General features: G+C 41.1%; 1 protein-coding gene across 4 annotated transcripts in view; it reads left to right on the top strand.

Annotated features, from left to right (window-relative positions):
- Window positions 1-19,738, top strand: part of ATM (ATM serine/threonine kinase) — an 81,574-nt gene that overhangs the window by 25,565 nt on the left and 36,271 nt on the right. For 3 of the 4 annotated variants that reach the window (XR_003753828.2, XM_029047765.2, XM_029047767.1), the window contains 18 exons: window positions 210-381; window positions 1,210-1,409; window positions 1,961-2,043; window positions 2,143-2,298; window positions 3,203-3,278; window positions 3,411-3,541; window positions 4,224-4,344; window positions 5,966-6,142; window positions 6,571-6,740; window positions 9,255-9,501; window positions 11,583-11,701; window positions 12,033-12,159; window positions 12,648-12,847; window positions 13,151-13,325; window positions 14,395-14,559; window positions 15,735-15,867; window positions 16,818-16,913; window positions 18,121-18,292. Coding sequence is in view for 3 of the 4 variants with exons in the window: in XM_029047765.2 (XP_028903598.1) it covers window positions 210-381; window positions 1,210-1,409; window positions 1,961-2,043; window positions 2,143-2,298; window positions 3,203-3,278; window positions 3,411-3,541; window positions 4,224-4,344; window positions 5,966-6,142; window positions 6,571-6,740; window positions 9,255-9,501; window positions 11,583-11,701; window positions 12,033-12,159; window positions 12,648-12,847; window positions 13,151-13,325; window positions 14,395-14,559; window positions 15,735-15,867; window positions 16,818-16,913; window positions 18,121-18,292 (2,720 nt within the window). In the remaining variant the exon portion in view is untranslated. The remainder of the gene's footprint in view (window positions 1-209; window positions 382-1,209; window positions 1,410-1,960; window positions 2,044-2,142; window positions 2,299-3,202; window positions 3,279-3,410; window positions 3,542-4,223; window positions 4,345-5,965; window positions 6,143-6,570; window positions 6,741-9,254; window positions 9,502-11,582; window positions 11,702-12,032; window positions 12,160-12,647; window positions 12,848-13,150; window positions 13,326-14,394; window positions 14,560-15,734; window positions 15,868-16,817; window positions 16,914-18,120; window positions 18,293-19,738) is intronic. The other variant, XM_029047766.2, reaches the window with a different exon arrangement.

The following is a 19,738-nucleotide window of genomic DNA, read 5'->3' as shown; positions in this document are numbered from 1 at the left end:
CATCCATCTTTATTACATATTTTCCATTCTTAGTACTTAGGTCTTTATGAATATTCACTTATCTTGGCATATTTGTGCTACAACGTTGTATTTCTTTTTTCGTCTTCCTGCCCCCACTATTTGATTGCAGGCCCCTTGAGGACAGGAAATGTGTGTCTTGCTGGTGTTCTAAGCTCCCAATGACTGGCGCTTGTTTCTGTTCCTCAAAGGCATCTTGTATTAAAAGATTAAGCGAAGTTGCGGAAGTAGAACTAATAGAAGATGAAATCGATGAGAATATAATGGAGGTAGCGGATCAGTCATCCATGGACCTTTTTGATGATCCCGATGTCTCTGATATTAATGATGCTAATGAAGCGGGAGATGTACAAAATGTAGTTGGTAGGTGAAAATTAATGCTGGGGTGTTTTTTCTTGCATACTATGAATGAGAGGCTGAGAGTGAACAATTTTCTTTAAGAAATAAAACTTGTGTTTTAATATAAATCTTCCTCAGCCCATCATACACTGGAGTTCCCTCTCCTAAATTCTTTTTTGTGTGTGTGGTACTTGTAATGTGCTTACTCTGAGTTAAGCACTGTTCTAAGTGCTGGAGTAGATAGGAGTTTATCAGATTGGACACAGTCCCTGTTCCTCAGGGGGCTCACAGTCTGGTCATCCTTTGAATTCGAATAAGCCTGAAATTGGTAGATTTTGAATGAACCAAAAATCCATCGTTCATTATATTTTTAGGTATGTTTTCCTTAGTATGACCCTATATGACACCAGATATTCTGGGTTTTTAGCTAATGGGAGAATATTTCCTCCATAAAAATGTACCTGCAGTCTCAACCTGCTGAACTGTAAACTCCTGGGTTGCAGGGATCGTGTCTTCTAAATCTGTTGCACTATTCTAAGCTCTTACTGTACAGACAGTAATAATAATAACAGTGGTATTTGTTAAGCACTTACTGCGTACCAGGCTCCGTACTAGGCGCTGAGATAGATACAAGCAAATCAGGTTGGACAGTCTCAATCCCTATTTTCCAAATGAGGTGACTGAGGCCCAGAGAAGTAAAGTGACTTGCCCAGGGTTGCACAGCAGGCAAGCGGCAGAGCCGGGATCAGAACCCACGACCTCCTGACTCCCAGGCCCCGGGCTCTAACCGCTACCCCGTGCTGCTTAACTTACTTCCAGGTACTCCTGGATGATTGCAGATGTTGTTTTCAGGTGCCTTGAGCCCTCTGGCCGAAGAACATTTGACGAAGCAAGATTTACTTCTCCTGGATATGCTGAAATTTTTGTGCATGTGTGTAACGACAGCCCAGAACTATACAGTGTCTTTTAGAGTAACTGACATACGGAGAAAACTGTTAATGTTAATTGACACTAGTACTCTCGATATATCTAAATCCCTTCACCTTCACATGGTAAGTAAGGACTTTGGGGAAACTCCTCGGTGTCTCTCTATTTCACTTTATTGTCGGGACTGCTGTTTGGTGGTGGATGGTAGATTGTCCTTTTTGTGGAAATACATGCAGAATCCTTCCATTATTTGAAATTGCCTCCTTGAGAAATAATCTGAGGAGTGATCTGAAATTGCACCGTCGCTTTTAAATCGCCGTGGCCGATCTTAAACACCCAGTTCGTCCTGAACCACTGGGCAGTGTCTTCTGAAGCAGCAATCGCCCAATGCTTTCCCCAGATGTTTACTCTGATATATACGTAGTACTTGGGAGGTGAGATGTAGACACGGACCCCCGATTCTTGTAGCTCCAGTTGACTCTGCAGTTCCACGTCATTGAGGCGGGGATTGGGTTTGGCATCTTCCTCTTGATGTTTTACTTGGACGAAAAGGGAAGTCCCAAAAGGAAATCATAATGTGATTTATACAAACCTCCAGAACGATCCTCGTACAGACGCACACTCTATATCTGCAACAGACCTGTCAACGTAACTCATTCGTTTCATTGTACATTAGTATTTGCTGCTTTTAAAAGAACTCTCAGTTGAAGAATGTCCACTCCCAATGGAAGACGTCGTCGAACTTCTTAAGCCTCTTTCGTAAGAAACCCTATTTCGTTCGATCTATTTTAATTTAAAAACCGGGTGCCATCTGTAGTGCCGGTTTATGGTCTTCTCACTTTTTTTCCCCCATGTCAGCAACGTGTGTTCTCAGTATCGTCGAGACCAAGAAATTTGTGCGGCAGTTTTGAAGCACCTTCTTCCTATAGTTGCCAATCTTGGACAGACCAGTGCAGATCTTGAAAACACGAGGGGAGCCCGAGGACAGTTCCTAACTGTGATTGGGGCATTTTGGTAGGCGTTACCTGTTTGTTGATTGCCTGTGTTTTGAGACTGTAACTCTACAACTGCAAAGGGAAGCCATTTATGGATAATAATAATAATAATCATCATTCAGTCGTACTTATTGAGCACTTACTGTGTGCAGAGCATTGTACTATGTGCTTGGAAAGTACAATTCAGCAACAAATAGAAACAATCCCTACCCCAACAACGGGCTCACAGTCTAAAAGTGGGGAGACAGACGTCGAAACAAGTAAACAGGCAGTATATAATGATGATGATGATGATGGTCTTTGTTCAGTGCTACTATGAGCCAAGCACCGTTCTAAGTGCAGGGGTAGATACAAGGTAATCAGGTTGTCCCACGTGGGGCTCACAGTCTTAATCCCCATTTTCCAGATGAGGTAATGGAGGCACAGAGAGTAAAGTGGCTTGCCCAAGGTCACACAGAAGTGGTGGAGTTGGGGTTCGAATCCACATCCTCTGACTCCCAAGCCTGGGTTCCTTCCACTTCAGGTCTTCAAAATCAACTGACCAGCCTAGTCAAGGCTGGCAGGGTTACATGAAAGAAGTGTTCGAGGGGCCGAAGAAAATTTAGTGTGTAAGTGATGTAAATTGGGTTTGGTTTGTTCAGTTCTCTAAATTTCCAGTGAGCTGAACTTGATTTGGTTCCATTTGGTTCATTTAATTATTTAGTATGTTAAAGGAACTCCATTTCATTTCCACTAGACAACTGAAGACTTTGGGATAAGTCAGGAAATCATTTTTGGTACAAAGGAAAATCTAATTTGACCGGGAAAGATTATTTAGCGACAAACAAGAAGTTACACAAATTACCATGAAAAATCCTTCAATCTAGATCATTTTTCCAACTTTGTTCTTTTCTAATATTAAAATTGTTATTTTTTTGTTTCAGGCACCTCACAAAGGAAGGGAAATGCACATCCCTCGTAAGAGTGGCGCTACTAAACTGCTTAAAAACCCTGCTTGAGGTGAGTTGTGTATTTGTGTTATCGCTGTACTCGCAGATTGTGCTCAAGTATTGCTCTTTCAAGTGGACAGGTTGTACTAACGGAACCAAAATATTTAACTTTGAATTATTTGGTGATTTTTGTTTTTTAAAGGCCGATCCTTATTCTGAATGGGCTGTTCTCAGTGTAATGGGAAAAGACTTATCCGTGACTCAAGTTTTTCCCCAGTTCCTTGCTGATAGCCACCATCGAGTCCGCATGCTCGCTGCAAAGTCAATAAACAGGTAAAACGTAATATTTGTAAAGCTCCTGGTTCCTACCTGTATAGTGAGAAATCAGTCAATCAAGCAGTGGTATTTATTGAGCTCTTTCTCTGTGCAGAGCGTTGTACTAAGGGCTTTGGGGGAGAACAACAGAAGTGATATTGCATGTGATACTTAGGCTGATGGGAAGCAACTTCAAGCCATCCCGAACATAATATTAATAATAATAATGATAGTATTTGTTAAGCGCTTACTATGTGCCAAAGACTGTTTGAAGCGCCGGGGTAGATACAAGGTAATCAGGTTGGACACAGACCCTGTCCCAGATGAGGCTTCCAGTCTCAATCCCCATTTTACAGATGAGGTAACTGAGGCCCAGAGAAGTTAAATGACTTGCCCCAGGCCGCACAGCGGACAAGTGGCGGAGCCGGGATTAGAACTCACGATCTTTGACTCCCAGGCCCGGGCTCTTGCCACTGGCCATGCTGCTTCCCCCTTCATTGTAAGGATGCATGATTCCCCCTACTGTATTTTTAGAGGATTAGGGAATGTTCAGTGTGCAGCGCGGTCCTTTTTGGGAGAAACAGCTAGTGTATGTCCGTTGCATCCTGCGAATTTTTCCTTAAAATGGAGTTTGGTGAAGACACCGGCTCAGTGTTTTGAGGTAACTGGGTGTGTTTAAACTGTCTTGTCGCTGCTTTAGATTATTCCAGGATCTTCGAAAAACAAAGTCTTCTGGGTTATCGAAAGCGCTTCCTTTGAAGTTCCAGCAGATGGCTTTTGAAAACGCGTACCTGAAAGTTCAAGAAGGCATGAAAGATACGGTAATCTTGCAATTCATTCAACTTGCACGTTTCTGGGTGGGACTCCAAGAATCTAGCTCATCTGAAGTGGTAGACCTGATGGCAAATAATATCACTTGATATTAAACAACTTAATATTTATGCGGCGCACTATATGCCGATAGGTAGCTGAAGGGCCAAACGGAAAGGGCAGAAGTTATCCAGATGGATTATTTTTCTGGTTTTTTTCTGCCCTCTCTAGATGTAAGCTCTTCAGTCCTATTTTCTTGTCTGTCCATCTCCCCCGATTAGACTGGAAGCCCGTCAAACGGCAGGGACTGTCTCTATCTGTTGCCAACTTCTTCATCCCAAGCACTTAGTACAGTGCTCTGCACATAGTAAGCGCTCAATAAATACTATTGAATGAATGAATGAATGCCCATAAAAGGGACCTTCTTTGCCTATGGGTGAGATTACTGTTGCAGTCAAGATGATCATTAAAAAAAAAAAAAAAAGATAATTCTCTTTTGACCCTGTTAATGCCACTTTGATCATTAAGCCCGAATATCTGTAATAATTTTTAGTTTTCACTTCCCGTGATGATGGTGATTCATTTTTGTGGAACTTCAAGCACTGGTTCTCAGTCACGTGCTTGCCATCTCCTGTCCCCTGAACTTGCAGAAACAAAGTCCATCTCTCCACCATGGAAAAAAACTTGGTCGCCCCATCTGTTATAAGACTCGTTTCAGATTTTGATGAGGAATTTGAAGAATCTTGCAAAAAAAAGTCTTGCATTGTGACTGCTGATATTGCTAATATGTGGCATTTTATAGATAAACTTCCTTTTTTTAAAAGGAATGTTTTCCTTTTCACAAAGAGTAGGGAGAGTAAAGCACTGTAAATTTTTAGACTTAGTAGACTATTAATTGGTACTGTTGAGCAAATAAAGAGTTGTGGCACATTATCAAGGAGGAATTGGAGACTAAGAAATTCTCCTTTTTTGACCACACTTTGTGCCTTCTAGGTTTGTTTGAACTTTGGTGATACCTGAAAGTCTTTTTTCTGGGTGCTCACCAGTGTACCACGCTTAAGTTCTCACGTAGAAGAATATTTCATTCCCAGCTGGGTTTGTTAAATGTGCTGAATTTTCTCCCAGAGGAACACTTTTTAGGCTCCCCAAATCCTCACCCTTGATGAGACTTTTATGACTGCTTAAGGAAGACGCCATCTGAGATTAATCCTTCTTTTTGTAACAGTGCAAGATATTCGACTGTGAGCCCCATGTGGGACAGGAAATGTGTCCAACTTGTATCTCCCCCAGCACATAGCACAGTGTGTGGAACCTAGTAAGTGCTTAACATACAATGATAACAATGCCATTGATAATTATAATACTAATTATGGAATTTGTTAAGTGCATACTACCGTACCAGGCGCTGTACTAAGTGCTGGGGTACAGACAAGCAAATCGGGTTGGACACATATCGCCTTCCCACATGGGGCTTACAGTCTTCACCCCCATTTTCCAGATGAGGGTAACCGAGGCACAGAGAAATGAAGTGACCCGCCAAAGTGTCACACAGCAGACGAGCGGCAGAGCTCCATCCACTCCGCCACACTGCTTCTCTACCGCTAAAACATTCTTTTGTTTTTCCCAATAAAGCCTCAAGATGCCGTTTGTCCCGAGGAAGTCCAGGATGAGCGCTGTAATAGAAAAGCTGTCTTAGTGACACTGATATCCATGATTTTATACTGTAGCCCTGTCTGTGAGAAACAGGCTCTATTTGCCATGTGCCAATCTGTGAAAGAAAACGGACTCGAACCACAGCTTATAAAAAAGGTCAGTGATAAGTGGGATTCTTTTTTAAATATAAAGTGCAAGGAGGCCGGAACATCTCTTTTTAAATGGGTAGCTTTTGGTACTATCAGTATACAGTTAATTTTATTTTAATTTCCTAAGTATTTTCATTATAACATTGTGTGATGATGGTTAATTAAAGTAGAGGCTTTATAGTTCAAGGTGTAATGCATGATTAAAGTGTTAAAATTTGCATAGTGTTTGTATTATTTTCAGCGATGTAAACTATTAGTAAAAAAAGCAAACTTGAATATATTAGAAATTCTCATTTCATAAAACAGTGTTGTAAATTTAAATACATAGACTTTCTCATGAGCAGTTCAACAAACCATAGTCTTTCCAGTATAATACCTAAAATGTATTATCTTTGACTGCTCTTTTAAAATGTTGCTTATTTTTGGATTGCCCAGGTTTTGGAGAGAGTGTCTGAAATTTTTGGGTATCGTCGTTTAGAAGACTTCATGACTTCTCATTTAGACTATTTGGTAATGGAATGGCTGAAATTACAAGATACCGGCTACAGCTTATCGTCTTTTCCTTTCATTTTATTAAACTACAAAAATCTTGAGGAGTTCTACAGGTATAGTTTAAAATAATGCTTCTTATAAAATCTGAGTTGCCTAGCTCATGTGGGCTTCCAAATCACTTTCATTCGGTAAATAGATTCTAGTGTAATAAACTGTGTGCTCCTTCTGGGCAGGGAACATGTCTACCGACTTTGTTTAATCGTACTTACTCAAGCACTTAGTACAGTGCTCAGCACACAATAAGCATTCAATAAATTCAAATGATTGATTAGCTCTGCCACGTGTCAGCTGTGTGACTGAGGGCAAGTCACTTAACTTCTCTGTGCCTCAGTTACCTCATCAGTAAAATGGGGATTAAGACCGTGAGCCCCACGTGGGACTCATTCCCCTGTGTCTACCCCAGCACTTAGAACAGTGCTCTGCACATAGCGCTTAACAAATACCAACATTATTATTGTTATTATTATTAATAGCTCTGTACTACTTTATTTTGAACTATGGGTATATCCAGGTCATGAGAATATACATTGGTTTTTGGTTATCCGTCCAGTCCAGCACGTCACGCGGCTTCCTGAATTAATAATGAAAATAATAATAATAATGGTATTTAAGTGTTTTCTGTGTGCCATGAGCTGTTTTAAGTGCTGGGGTGGATCCAAGTAAATCGGGTTGGACACAGTCCCTGTCCCACATGAGGCTCCCATTCTTAATCCCCATTTTACAGATGAGGAAATTGAGGCACAGAGACTTGCCCAAGGTCACACAGCAGGCAAGTAGCAGAGCTGGGATTAGAACCCGTGACCCTCTGACTCCCAGTCATAAATTTGCAGATTAAATGATGATGATAATATTAACGGGATTTGTTAAGCACTTTCTATGTGCCAAACACTGTCCTTTGCCTCAGCATTTCATGTCTAAGACTGACTTTGGGAAGGGGAGCAGAGGCATTTATCAGCTGCAAATGGAGGAGGCGATTATTGGATTATATGCACATTCTTCTGCCCCGATGATTTCCCATGAGTGGCTTTTCTCACCATCACTCAGCGACCGCTGCCAGTCACCCAAGTAGGAAGGTGAGCGGAAGCCCAGTCGAGTGTCGGGGGAATGCCAAGCAGAGCACCTTCCGAGAAGTTTGGCTTCCTGGGTCACTGGCCAGCCAAATAAACTGAATTTGCGGTTACCCTAAAGAGCACTCAGTTCCCCTTAGCTATTGGCTTGCTGTGTATGTAAATGTTTGGGGTAAATGCTGAGTGAACTACCAGAGGGACACATAGTAATAATGATAATAATAAGAGCAGCATTTGTTAAACTCATACTACGTGCCAAGCATCGCACGAAGCGCTGGGAAAGATGCAGGATAATCAGGTTGGACCCAGTCTAACACAAGGTAGCCCACTTGGGAGAGCAGGTGTTAAATCCCCATTTTACAGATGAACAAACTGAGGCACAGAGAAGTTAAGTGACTTGCCCAATACCTCACAACAGGCAAGTGGCAGAGCCGGGGTTAGAACCCAACTTGTCTTGCTCTCAGGCTCTTTCCACTAGGCCGCACTGCTTCCTTAGATAACACAGAACTTAAATGAGTCCGTTTTGCTACTTGCTCTCAGAGTATATGTCTGATATGGAGGAACGTCTGAGCAAAATATGTTTTGGGGCTACCTGTAGATTTCCATGACTCATAGGAAAATTCTAAGACGATGATAAATAGGTGGGTTTTTTTTTTCAGATAGTATTCAGGCTTTTGAAAATGAGTCTTTTGTCTTATTTATTAGTTTGGCTATTTTTGCATCGGGATTCGGGCAATCAGTTATATTTATTGAGCACTTATTGTGTGTAGAGCACTGTATTAAGCGCTTGGGACAGTATTGTAAAAAAATATGACATATATTCCCTGCCCACAGTCTAGAGACGATCTTTCAGTCTGCCTTGTCCCCACCCTCTTTCCCAGTGCCCTGGGTTCTGACTCCACTACTTGTTTCCCTGTGCAGAAAAAGTAGTATAAGTATTTCCATAAAAATTGGGGTTAGTTTCCAGGTGTTAGAGAGTTGTGAGGCTGATGTTTTATAATTTCCACTGTGCCCAGTGACTGCAGTCTCTCAGAATGTACCTGTCAGGAAGTCTTCTCGAGTCAATGTCACATGACTCCAGGCAAAATTCATCTTCTCACTTAGGTGTATTTTTCGGTCTAATTGCTTGTTTCCGTCCTTTGTGATGGCTTTGTAAGTCTGTTTCGGATGTAGGCTACCTAATGTAATTTGCAGAGTATTTTTGCTCAGTTATTCCCCAATTCACTGTAAGCTTTTTGAGGGCAGTAATTATGCTTTGTTTTTCTTTGGATCCAACTGGAATAGAGTCGTCGGCACGGAGAGCATTTACTTAATAATGTTGACCTACCTGACCTACAAGCATCTCACTTATCTCGTCTGTATTTTTTTCCCCATTTGTAAAATATGGTCAACTTGCTTGTTATGAAATGGTGACTTGGAGAGTGATTGAACTTCAAATTATCATGAGATTTTGGAAGGCCATCTTTTGTAATCCTTTTTTTGGTATTTGATCATTTGCAGGTCTTGTTATAAGGTTTTAATTCCCCATCTTGTGATTAGAAGTCAGTTCGATGATGTGAAGTCTATTGCTGACGAGATTCAAAAGGATTGGAAAAGTCTCCTGACAGATTGCTTTCCCAAGATCCTCGTAAACATTCTCCCCTATTTTGTCTACGAAGAAGTGGGAGACCCTGACATATCACAACAAAGAGCTATAGCGTCTAAAGTCTACGATATGCTAAAAGATGAAAGCTTCTTAGGAAAACAGGTGTGGTTAGATTTTTGCGCGCGTGTGTGTGGTTGTGTAAATCATCTAAGTAACACTCAGAGAGCCAAGTTACTTTGAAGCTTTTAGACTTGCACAGAATTCTAATTTAATTTTAAATCCTGTTAAGGGTAGCTCAAGAGGTAATACGTACGTGAAAGGAATTTGGCTTGCCTCTCCTTGCTCCACCCTTCCTTTCCTAAATGGTATCATCAACCACTTATTCCTCTCCCTAAGCTTGTCTCCCCTGTACTGAAAAATATCTTGTTTGTGCACTCTCCAATCTTACACCATCTCCCTGCTCCCATTCCCGACCAAACTCCATGAACTGGGCGTACGCACCTGCGGCCACCGCTTCCTCATCTCCACGTCCTACCTGGAGCTCCCGCAATCTGGTTTTCACCGCCTTCCCGCCACTGTGATCGCCCTCTCCTCTCTCACTCTAAACTGGACTCCTCCTTTTCGTAACTAATGGTCCCTCATTAATCTTCCCCTTGACCTCTTCGAAAGAGATGATCTCTCTCTTCTGTTTTCCCTCACGTAATTCCCTTTTGATCCTCTTACCTCACTGCCTGCTTCTTTTCCTACTCTCTCACTGGTTCCTCTTCTGCCTCCTGCCCCTTAACCGGGGGTGTCCCACAGGGCTCTGTTTGCTGTTTCTTACTCTTCACAGTTTACACTCCCTCTCTTGGGGAGCTCATCTGCGCCCGTGATTTCAGCTACCAATTCTAGGCTGATGACTCCTACATCTCTTTCGCTAGTCTCGATCTTTCACCTCCTCTGCAACCTTGCGTGTCCTCTTAAATTCCTGACGTCTCTTCATGAGTCTTCCTCTAGCACCTTAGAGTCACCGTGTCTCAAACGGAATGACTCGTGTTCTCTCTTCAATCCCCTCCTCTGCCTAACTTCCCCATCACAGTTGACAGCACCGCCATCCTCCCATGGCTCCGTCACCCTCCACCTTGTTGTCCTTTGGGTTTTTCTACCACATTTTCCCGATCTGCGGTTCTCCCTCTTCCTCTCCAACATCAGCTGGCTACCGTCATTGTCTAGACACTAGTCAGCTAGGCTACTCTGTCAGCCCTCTCATTGGTCTTTACCCTCCACAGGCCAAACTTCACTCCGCCACTTGATCTTTTTTTTTTTTTATAAAACATAGTTCAGCGGCTATCTCCCCACTCCCTCTTTTCATCCAGTAGAAACTCCCGATCATTGTCCCACTCTACACCTTAGCTCGCACTCGTTTCTCACAAGTTAACCGTCTCATTGTGCCTCATTCTCAACTCTCCCCATCCCGACTCCTTGCTCACCTCCTCCCTCCCTTCCTCTTCAGAACCACCCAAACCACTCTCCTGAAATTCTCCCTCCTTCAGGAGACTTTCTGTAATTTATTTTTGTTCTCTGCAGATCACATCCTCCTAGTCAGTCAGTGGCATTTGTCAGGCACTTGCTGAGTGCAGAACACTGTCCTGCTGCTTGACAGAGTACAGAGGACTTAGGCACCATCCCTGCCCCCAAGGAGATTACATTCTAGTGGGAGAGAAAGACACTGAAATAAAAGAGTAGGTAGGAGGAAGCAACGTAGCAATATAAGGATACGTATGTAAGTGCTGTGTGGGAAGGGGTTGAAGTATCCAGGTGTTTGTGTGGCATGGAATTGTTGAACTAACAGTCGGGAGCTGGAGTTATCGAGTGGGCAAATAGGAGATGGATCAGGGGTTAGTAACTTATACATCCTCAGTTATTTGGAACCCTTTTATACATAGCAACTTAAATACTCTACTATTTAAGCACTTGCGTATTCCCCAACTCGTCTTTTCATCCACTGCTTCCTCTATGTTTAAATTATTCTGTGCAGCCTCCTCTGTCAGACTGCCAGGGAACACTGAGAATGCTCTCTCAAGACTCAGTACATTGCTCAGCAGCAATACTATTGATTATTTGGCTATTTTATCATAGAATTCAGATTCGCCAAGCCGTAAAAAAGAAAAGTTCTGTGGATAACAGTGTAGAAGAGCAATGGAAAGTTTGATCGTCTCGATTCTTAGGGCTCAAAACATCGATATATTCCTTTTATGTCCTAGCAGATTGACCATTTACTTAATAGCAACTTGCCTGAGATCGTGGTGGAGCTGTTGATGACATTACACGAGCCAGCCAGCCCAGAAGTGGGTCAGAGCACCAGCCTTGCTCAGTTTTCAGGGTATGAGAATTTCAAGCCCCCACATTAATTCCTTTGATTCTTTCAAAATTGTCTTCAATTTTGTTAACAGTGGGTTATATGATGAATCACGAGTGCTGGGTGTGGTGATTTTGAGTATACCGGTACAGATTGGGAAAGTTATTTGGATTCTTCGATTGTAGTCCATAGATTTTATTTTGTAGCAATTTGAAATGATTGAAAAGTCGTATATTTCCGATGCTTGTTTTCCCTTTGTCGAGTCAGTATTTGGGGGGGATATAGTTCCCTACTTCACCACAGGTATTTTTGCCTTAAAAAATGATCACTGCATTATTCTTTATGATTCTTTTAGAGACCTGGATCCTGCTCCTAACCCTCCTCATTTTCCCTCTCATGTGATCAAAGCCACTCTGACTTATATCAGCAATTGCCATAAAACCAAGTTAACAAGCATTTTATCCATTCTTTCAAAAACTCCTGTAAGTATAACCTACCACAGGAACGACTGGAGACGGTATTTCCTCCCTCAATTAGAAATTCAAGCACTGTCGAGTTAAATGTTGGAAACAAGTCTAAATATGAAAAATATGTAAGAATGGAAAGATCCACGAGGGGAACTAAATACCTTTAGTAGAATATAGTGAAGCTTTGTGGTTAAATAAACCACCCCACTTAGTTTTGTGTCTTTATATTTTAGCTGTGAATTCCAAAGAGAGTATAGTTGCATAAATCGTCACCCTGCATACAATTTTTGAAATATTTGTATTGTTTGGCAGAAGGTCAGAATTCAAGTGATGAAACATTTGGAGCTAGATTGCTAAAAGACTTTATCTTACGGGTTGAGCCCCAAAAAATCGTGTCTTTGGTATGACATCCTTAAATCTTGATTCTTCTGCAAATATGTAATTTTTGCATGGCAATATCTGATTGTGGAGGATTTTGTTTAATGCTTATATTTATTTTCCAGGAGTCTTTTCAGAAGATCCTCTTTGCTATTTGCAAGCAAGCAGCAGAAACCAATAATGTTTATAAAAAACACAGAATTCTTAAAATATATCATCTGTTTGTGAGCCTATTACTCAAGGAGATAAAAAGCGGCTTGGGAGGAGCGTGGGCTTTTGTTCTTCGAGATGTAATTTATACCCTGATCCATCATCTCAACAATAGGTAAGAGTTTCGATCATAGTTGGCTAATGTCTTAACAGCGCATCCTCCCCCCACCCTCCCCTCACTTCTTGAGTGTTTATGTACCTCCAGCTATTCTCCCAGGACTTTTGGAACTTAATGATTGCTGAATCTTTTGAGCTGCCTTTACATCAGACAGTTTCACCGATCAGATTTTAAAAAGTTTAAATAGGGGTTCAATAATGGATCTAGTAATACATTTTAAAACTTAGATTAGCAAGCACAGTCTGAGCCTGAGAAATCAGAAAAGAACTTCTCCAAAATGTGTGTTTTTTTGTAAATTAGGTCTTCCCATTTCACGGATGCCTCCTCACGCAGTTTCTCCCTGTGCTGTGACCTGCTAAACTGTGTTTGCCGAGCAACAGTGACTTACTGTAAGGACGCCTTGGAAAGCCACCTTCACGTTATTGTAGGCACCCTCATACCTCTAGTGGGTGGCCAGTTGGAAGTTCAAGAGCAGGTAAATTTTTTTAGGTTCAGTTAAAAACATCATCCGAAGACAAACAGTTGATTTTAAGATCCGCGTGTCATGAGGGTATGCTTGTTTAGAGATAATACAATCGGGAAATGATTTTGAGTTTGAGTTTTTTAAACTTGGGATCAAATAGTACAGTTTGCCTTTGATTTTAGGGTGTTTTTTTCTTTTTTCAATCTCGGGGAGTGAAGTCTTCAGTCTTGGGGATTCCCGGAAGAAAATGGGGGGATGCAACACCAGTGCCATTGACCCCCAGGTGGAGACAATGGAGGTTAGATGCTGATAGGAAAGCATAGAGTAAAATAATAATAATGCCGGTATTTGTTAGGCGCTTACTATTTGCCAAGCACTGTTCCAAGTGCGGAGATGGAAGGTTATCAGGTTGTCCCTCTTGGGGTTCACAGTCTTAATCCCCGTTTTACAGATGAGGTAACTGAGGCACAGAGAAGTTAAGAGACTTGCCCAAAGTCACACAGCTGACAAGTGGCCAAGTCAGAATTAGAACCTACAACCTCTGAGTCCCAAGCCCGTGCTCTTTCCACTAAGCACCCTGCTTCTGTTGTGACCGTGACTCTCCTCTGCCCTCATTTCATTTACTCTCTCTCCCTCCGCAAGCCTTATTAAAGGCACACCTCCTCCAAGAGGCCTCCCCCAACTTAGCCCTCCTTTCCTCTTCTCCCACTCCCTTCTGCCTCACCATGACGTACTCCCTTTATTCATCCCTCCTTCCAGCCCCACAGCACTTAGGTACTTATCTGTAATTTATATTAATGCTTGTCTCCTCCTCTAGATTGTGAGCAGGGAGTGTGTCTGTTTTTCGTTACATTGTACTCTCCCGAACGCTTAGTACAGTGCTCTGCACGCAGTAAGCACTCAATAAATGCAATTGAATGAATTTCCATGCTGCAGATAGGTGAGACCGTGCCTGGGGTCTTGTCCGCACCGAAACCCACATTCTAACCACAGCTGAATCAGCTCTGTTCTTGATTGTGATGTGATAGGCTGTTCTTGTAGGCCTCCCTTAAGACTCTGGTTTATTTCATTTTATTTTTAGGTCTTGGGATTATTGAAGTATCTGGTCATAGATAACAAGGATAATGAACACCTCTACCAAACAATTAGGCTTTTGGATCCTTTTCCCGACAGCGCGGTCTTTAAGGACTTGCGACTGACCCAGCAAAAAATCAAGTACAGTAGGGGACCGTTTTCACTCTTGGAGGTAAAGAAATTCAGCTTCAAAGTGCATCGTACATCAACGTTATTGAAGTCTGATTGAGTTAGGGATGTTGTTTTCTGAAATTAGTTCACTTTTATTTAACTGCCAGCAGAGATTTTTTAATAGCCTTCAGAAGGCCAGAGCAGCCTGTGGGGAATCTTAGTTCCTCCCTCCCTCCAGTGCTCAAAGAATTTCCCATTCTTTTATATTCAGTGTTCTAGTTGAGACTAAATTTTTGAAAGCTATTATAGAGCCATTTTCTGTCTGACCTTTTGAGGGATATAAAGCAAGTAGAATGTGTGCTATTATGGTTAGAGAGCTAAATCTAAGTGGGGGTTCAAGCCCTGAATAAAATTGTATCCTCTGGAATAAAGTATTTTTGGTCAAATGCCATATTTCTCTCGATTTCCTTGGAGCAGTGCGGTATATATGGAAACGTAATATATAAATCCATGACCAACCATCCCACCAAGGTAATATTTTTCCCATCTCCTACTCAGCACTTAGGCAGTCAAAGCCACCTGCTGTGTTTTTGTACTTTTAAATTTACATATTATTCTCCTTCCTTGTGAATTATTTTGAGCCTGCCTTTCCTTTTAGATTGTAAATTCCTAGAGCGCAGAGATCATGTCTTCATTTATTTTACTCTCCCAAACAGGTAGTTGAGTGCTTGGCATGCAGTGTTCATTTGATAGATACAAGTGATTGATTCAGATGAAAATGGAAAGAGATCCATAACAAAGACTGCACAGTGCCTTTTTGTGATTGCAGAAAGTAGAAAGTAAACATGCCATGAGACGTTATTTTTTATGTTGCCATGAAGGGTCATTTGAATAATGATCGGTGTAATATAGGCTTTTTAATTGTTTCTCCCTCTTCCCTCTCCCTTGTTATCGTTAAATACACTGCTATTGGCAGCTCATCTTCCGAGCAGATAAAATCCTCACATTTTGAAATTTATTATTATAGTATGTTTTGTTTCTAGGCACCTTATAATTTAATTTATATATATATATATATGTGTGTATGAGTCTGCCAAATCCATTGTCCTGTACTCTCCAAAGCACTTAGTACAGTGTTCTTGCACACAGTAAGCGCTCAAAAAATATCATCGATTGTTGGTTGATGTATATGTGTTGATGTATAATACGTTAAAAAATTTGATCTCCCCCTTCTAGGAAATTAACCACTTCTTGTCGGTAAGTGTCTGTGATTCCCTGCCGTTGACTAGGCTTGAAGGATTAAATGATCTTCGAAAAAAATTGGAACAACATAAGGATCAGATGAAGGACCTTATTAAAGAGTCTCAGGGTATCCATTTTAGATGACATTTTATTTCTTTTGCATTCACTGTGCGGATGGTGTGGTGGAAAGTCTTGCATAGGATAACTTCTCTGTACAGTAATAGGCAAAGCCAAAATTTATTAAATACTTTGCATGATTTGCGCAGCTCCAGATGAGAGCAGTGCAAAGAGATGGCTGCAGGTTTCTCTAGAAGCCTCTATCCAGGCCAAGTCTGGGGAGATGATGAGACTAGACACGTCTAGGCTGTAAGCTCATTGTGGTGTCTGTTCATTGTAGTTTTGTATTGTCCCAAGCGCTTAGTACAGTGCTTTGCACACGGTAAGCGCTCAATAAATACGCTTGAATGAATGAATGAGAGTGACAACAAGGGGAGGAATTCAGGTGATGGAAGGAGGAACTTAGAGAGAGGATATGGACAGTGGGAGAAGGGAATGGGGAAAAGATAAGGAGTGGAATATGGTACTTGGGTTTGTGTCTCTTTGACGCTAAACATCTACCCCTCTTGCTAAACAAAGCACCGTATTAGACGTCAGCCATCTTTCTCGTTTTTTCTTCAGTGTCCTAAAGGACTTTAAGGTGACATGGGAAAACCATTACAATTTTCCAGTAATGAAAAACTGCACCATTTTCATAAACTCCCGTACCTCTCATCATTGTGTTTCATGTTTAAACTTGCTAAGAAAATTTTTCTTGCGTACTGCAGTATGAGTAACCTAAAAAAAGGATCAACATTATATGGTATAAACTATTCCTATTACGCTAGTCACTAACTTCAGTGTAAAAGAAGCTCAGAATAGTTATCGGATCCTGTGTATTCCAGAGTTGAAAGCCTGGGTTTCGTTTTGTGAATGTCTTCCTGTTGATTTCCATCCAGTTTTTGCTTGTGTATATGCACACATATTCTAAATTATAATAATCTGTGATGTTAATATCAATGTTTTCCTCTGTAATGATAGAAAACCCATATGGTGGCGTTATGGTGAAGCTTGTTGGGAGTTTGCTGCAGCTAGCCAAGATGGGGGTAAACCACACCGGTGAAAGACAAGTTTTAGGTAAGTACTTCAACACTGTGAATATCTGTGCTTTTAGTGCTTTTTGATTAATTATCTATTTCTCATAACCCTTTGAAGTAGATTTTTATGATTATTGCTATTACTAGTATTGATATTTCCCTCACTCTCCCTCCAGCTCTTACGTACATATCTGTAAATTTGATAGTTATTTGCATATTTGCAAGTGCATTATTAGAAGAAACGTTTATACTTAACACTTATTTTTATCCCCATGCTTCCGCTTCTCTTATAATCAATCAATCAGGGGTATTAAATGAGCGCTTACTATGTATATAGTTCTAAGCACTTGGGAGAGTATAGTACAACAGAGTTAGCAGACACGTTCCCTGCCCACAACGAGCTTACAGTCTAGAGGGACCCTATTGTGAGTGTTTTATTTTTGCAAAATCCCAAACTCAGAACAGCTTTGACTGCGGTAGTCATCGGTTGTGACTGCACCTCTTGGAAGAGCAGTCTCTTCCAATAGTGCGATATCCTGATCCATATGGGCCTTGCTTTGGCAGAGGAGAGTTCCCTAATTCCTAAAATACATTCTAGCCAAAATGCCGGGAAAAACACATGTTATTGCAGAACTGAGTGTCAGTCATTATTCAGCTATTTCACCCTGTCATATTTTTACTACTTGCTGCTACAGCCTCCTGTACGTATTATTGGAAAATACTATGTGTCTGCCTGTCTGCCCCGTTAGATTGAGGGCAGGGAATGTCTTTTGCTTCTGTTGAACTGTCCTAAAGTCTTGGTTCAGTGCTCTGCACCTTGCCAGGTGCTCTGGAAATACAAGTGGATAATTAAAATTTATGAAAGTGCTCTGAGCTCCCAGGAAAAAGGCTACTGTGAGGTTTAAGTGTTGTTTATTGTGAATGTTTACTGCCATGTTTAGGCTCTCCATTTAAGTATATGTGCCTTTTTGGTCTGAAGGAGAGAAAATAAGCACTCAACAAACAGTACTTTCTGCTTCAAACTAAACTAAATCAGGACATTTTCAGTGAACAGTGTATCAGTATTTTAGGATATTCTATCTGACAGAAATACAGATTTTTCCTGTCCTAGAAATCCAGCTTTCTCCTGTCTCATAAAATTTAGTAAAGCAGAATTGTATTTCTTGTTTTAGGGGAAAATGCTACTGTTATTCTGTAGAATGAATGGATTAATGTCAAAGATACAAAAATGAATTTTGCGTTTCTAGAGGCTGTTGGAAGCTGCTTGGGAGAAGTGGGTCCTATAGATTTCTCCACCATAGCGCTCCAGCATAGGAAAGATGCATCTTATTCTAAAGCACTTGATTTATTTGAAAATAAAGAACTTCAATGGGCTTTTGTGATGTTGATGCTCCTAAATAACACTCTGGTAGAAGACAGGTGAGTTCAATCTCTATGAAAAAAAAAATATATATATATATATACACACATTTGTCTGTTAAATCAACAGTGTTGCCAACATTATTTGGGAAATAAATCCACAAACCTTTCAGCCTGTAAGGGAGAGATATTAAAAATGCCGTAATGCCTCACTGCTTCCAGGTTCAAATTAGTCACGGTTTTATTAGGTCATTAATATTTCACAGGGCTCTTTCATTGCAAAAGTGAAAAAACCCTCCCGACTCTGATGATGAAACCATCGAGCAGTCCCTCATCCTAAAGATCTGGAGAGAATAGGAGAATATAGGGGATTTTAGAAATGAGCATTAATTATAATCACAGTGAAGAGTGGATTTTAGGTTGTGTTGTATCACCAACATTCTCAATTCACGTTTAGTTGTTGCTGCATATGAGCATTTGAATTAAAATCTCTCCTCAGCTGGCATCGAGGGCACCTCTTTGAACTTCAACCTGTTGGCAGTGCCATATTTTGCCAAAATGCCCAAAGAATTGTTGATGTCTAATACCGAGGCATACTAAGAAATGGGATGGATGTGAAGCAACATCTTAAGCAAGTTACTAACACTAAAAAGTTGCTTAGGAATACGCCGGCAACTCTAGCAGTTCAGACTGTGGTGAGGCACCGGAAAATGGGGATTATTCCTCAGATCCAGGAAATCATCTCTCATAGAACACGTACATTGATGAGGAAATTCACCCAAGCTTCACTGTAAGCTGCCTTCAAACCCCTAAGGAGATAGCTCTAGGAAAACTATTCTATTGTCCCTGAAATCAAAAATATCACTTAGAAGGCAGTTGATAACCATCTTGCTGGAGTTGAAATGTGGTTAATACAAAGATGATGCTTCCAGGGCCTGAAAACTGTCATCTGGCTGCCTGTAGATAGTCCTTCCAGTTCAGAGAATGGGTAGAAGCACTAAGAGAACTTTAAAGTCAAATTAAAAAAAAAATGAAAATGCAAAATAAATCCTGCATCTTGGGAAAACCTGGGCCCGCTATCTCTAACCCCAGGAGACGCTATCTCTGAAATCTCGAGCTACCAAAGAGGGCAGGAAAAATTGTGGAACTACCTTTTCTCCATGGCAATGTTTCTCTGAATTGCACCAAACCTTCTGGGGCTTAGACTTGTATAAATGGATATTTGGCCCAGTTGGGGATGATCATTTTTGTCCACAGGATATTGATGATGATAAAAAAAGATGATGGTGATTTCAAAGGCTTTTGTTGATTAATGGCCTATAAAGTTATTTCTTATTGCTGCTATCTTTAAATTTCATTATTCCGAGGGCCTAGAAAGCAGGATCGTATGGGGAGCTGAGGAGTTACGACAAGCTCTGTTCCACAGTTAATGGCCTTAGGCTTTCATAGGCTTCTTGTTCATATAACAGATTTATATGACTGCAAATTGCCTGTCCAGGACTTTTT

This window comes from Ornithorhynchus anatinus, chromosome 20 (genome assembly GCF_004115215.2).
Source record: "Ornithorhynchus anatinus isolate Pmale09 chromosome 20, mOrnAna1.pri.v4, whole genome shotgun sequence".
Classification (NCBI taxonomy): Eukaryota; Metazoa; Chordata; class Mammalia; order Monotremata; family Ornithorhynchidae; genus Ornithorhynchus; species Ornithorhynchus anatinus.
This window is presented reverse-complemented; position numbering and strand designations above follow the sequence as displayed.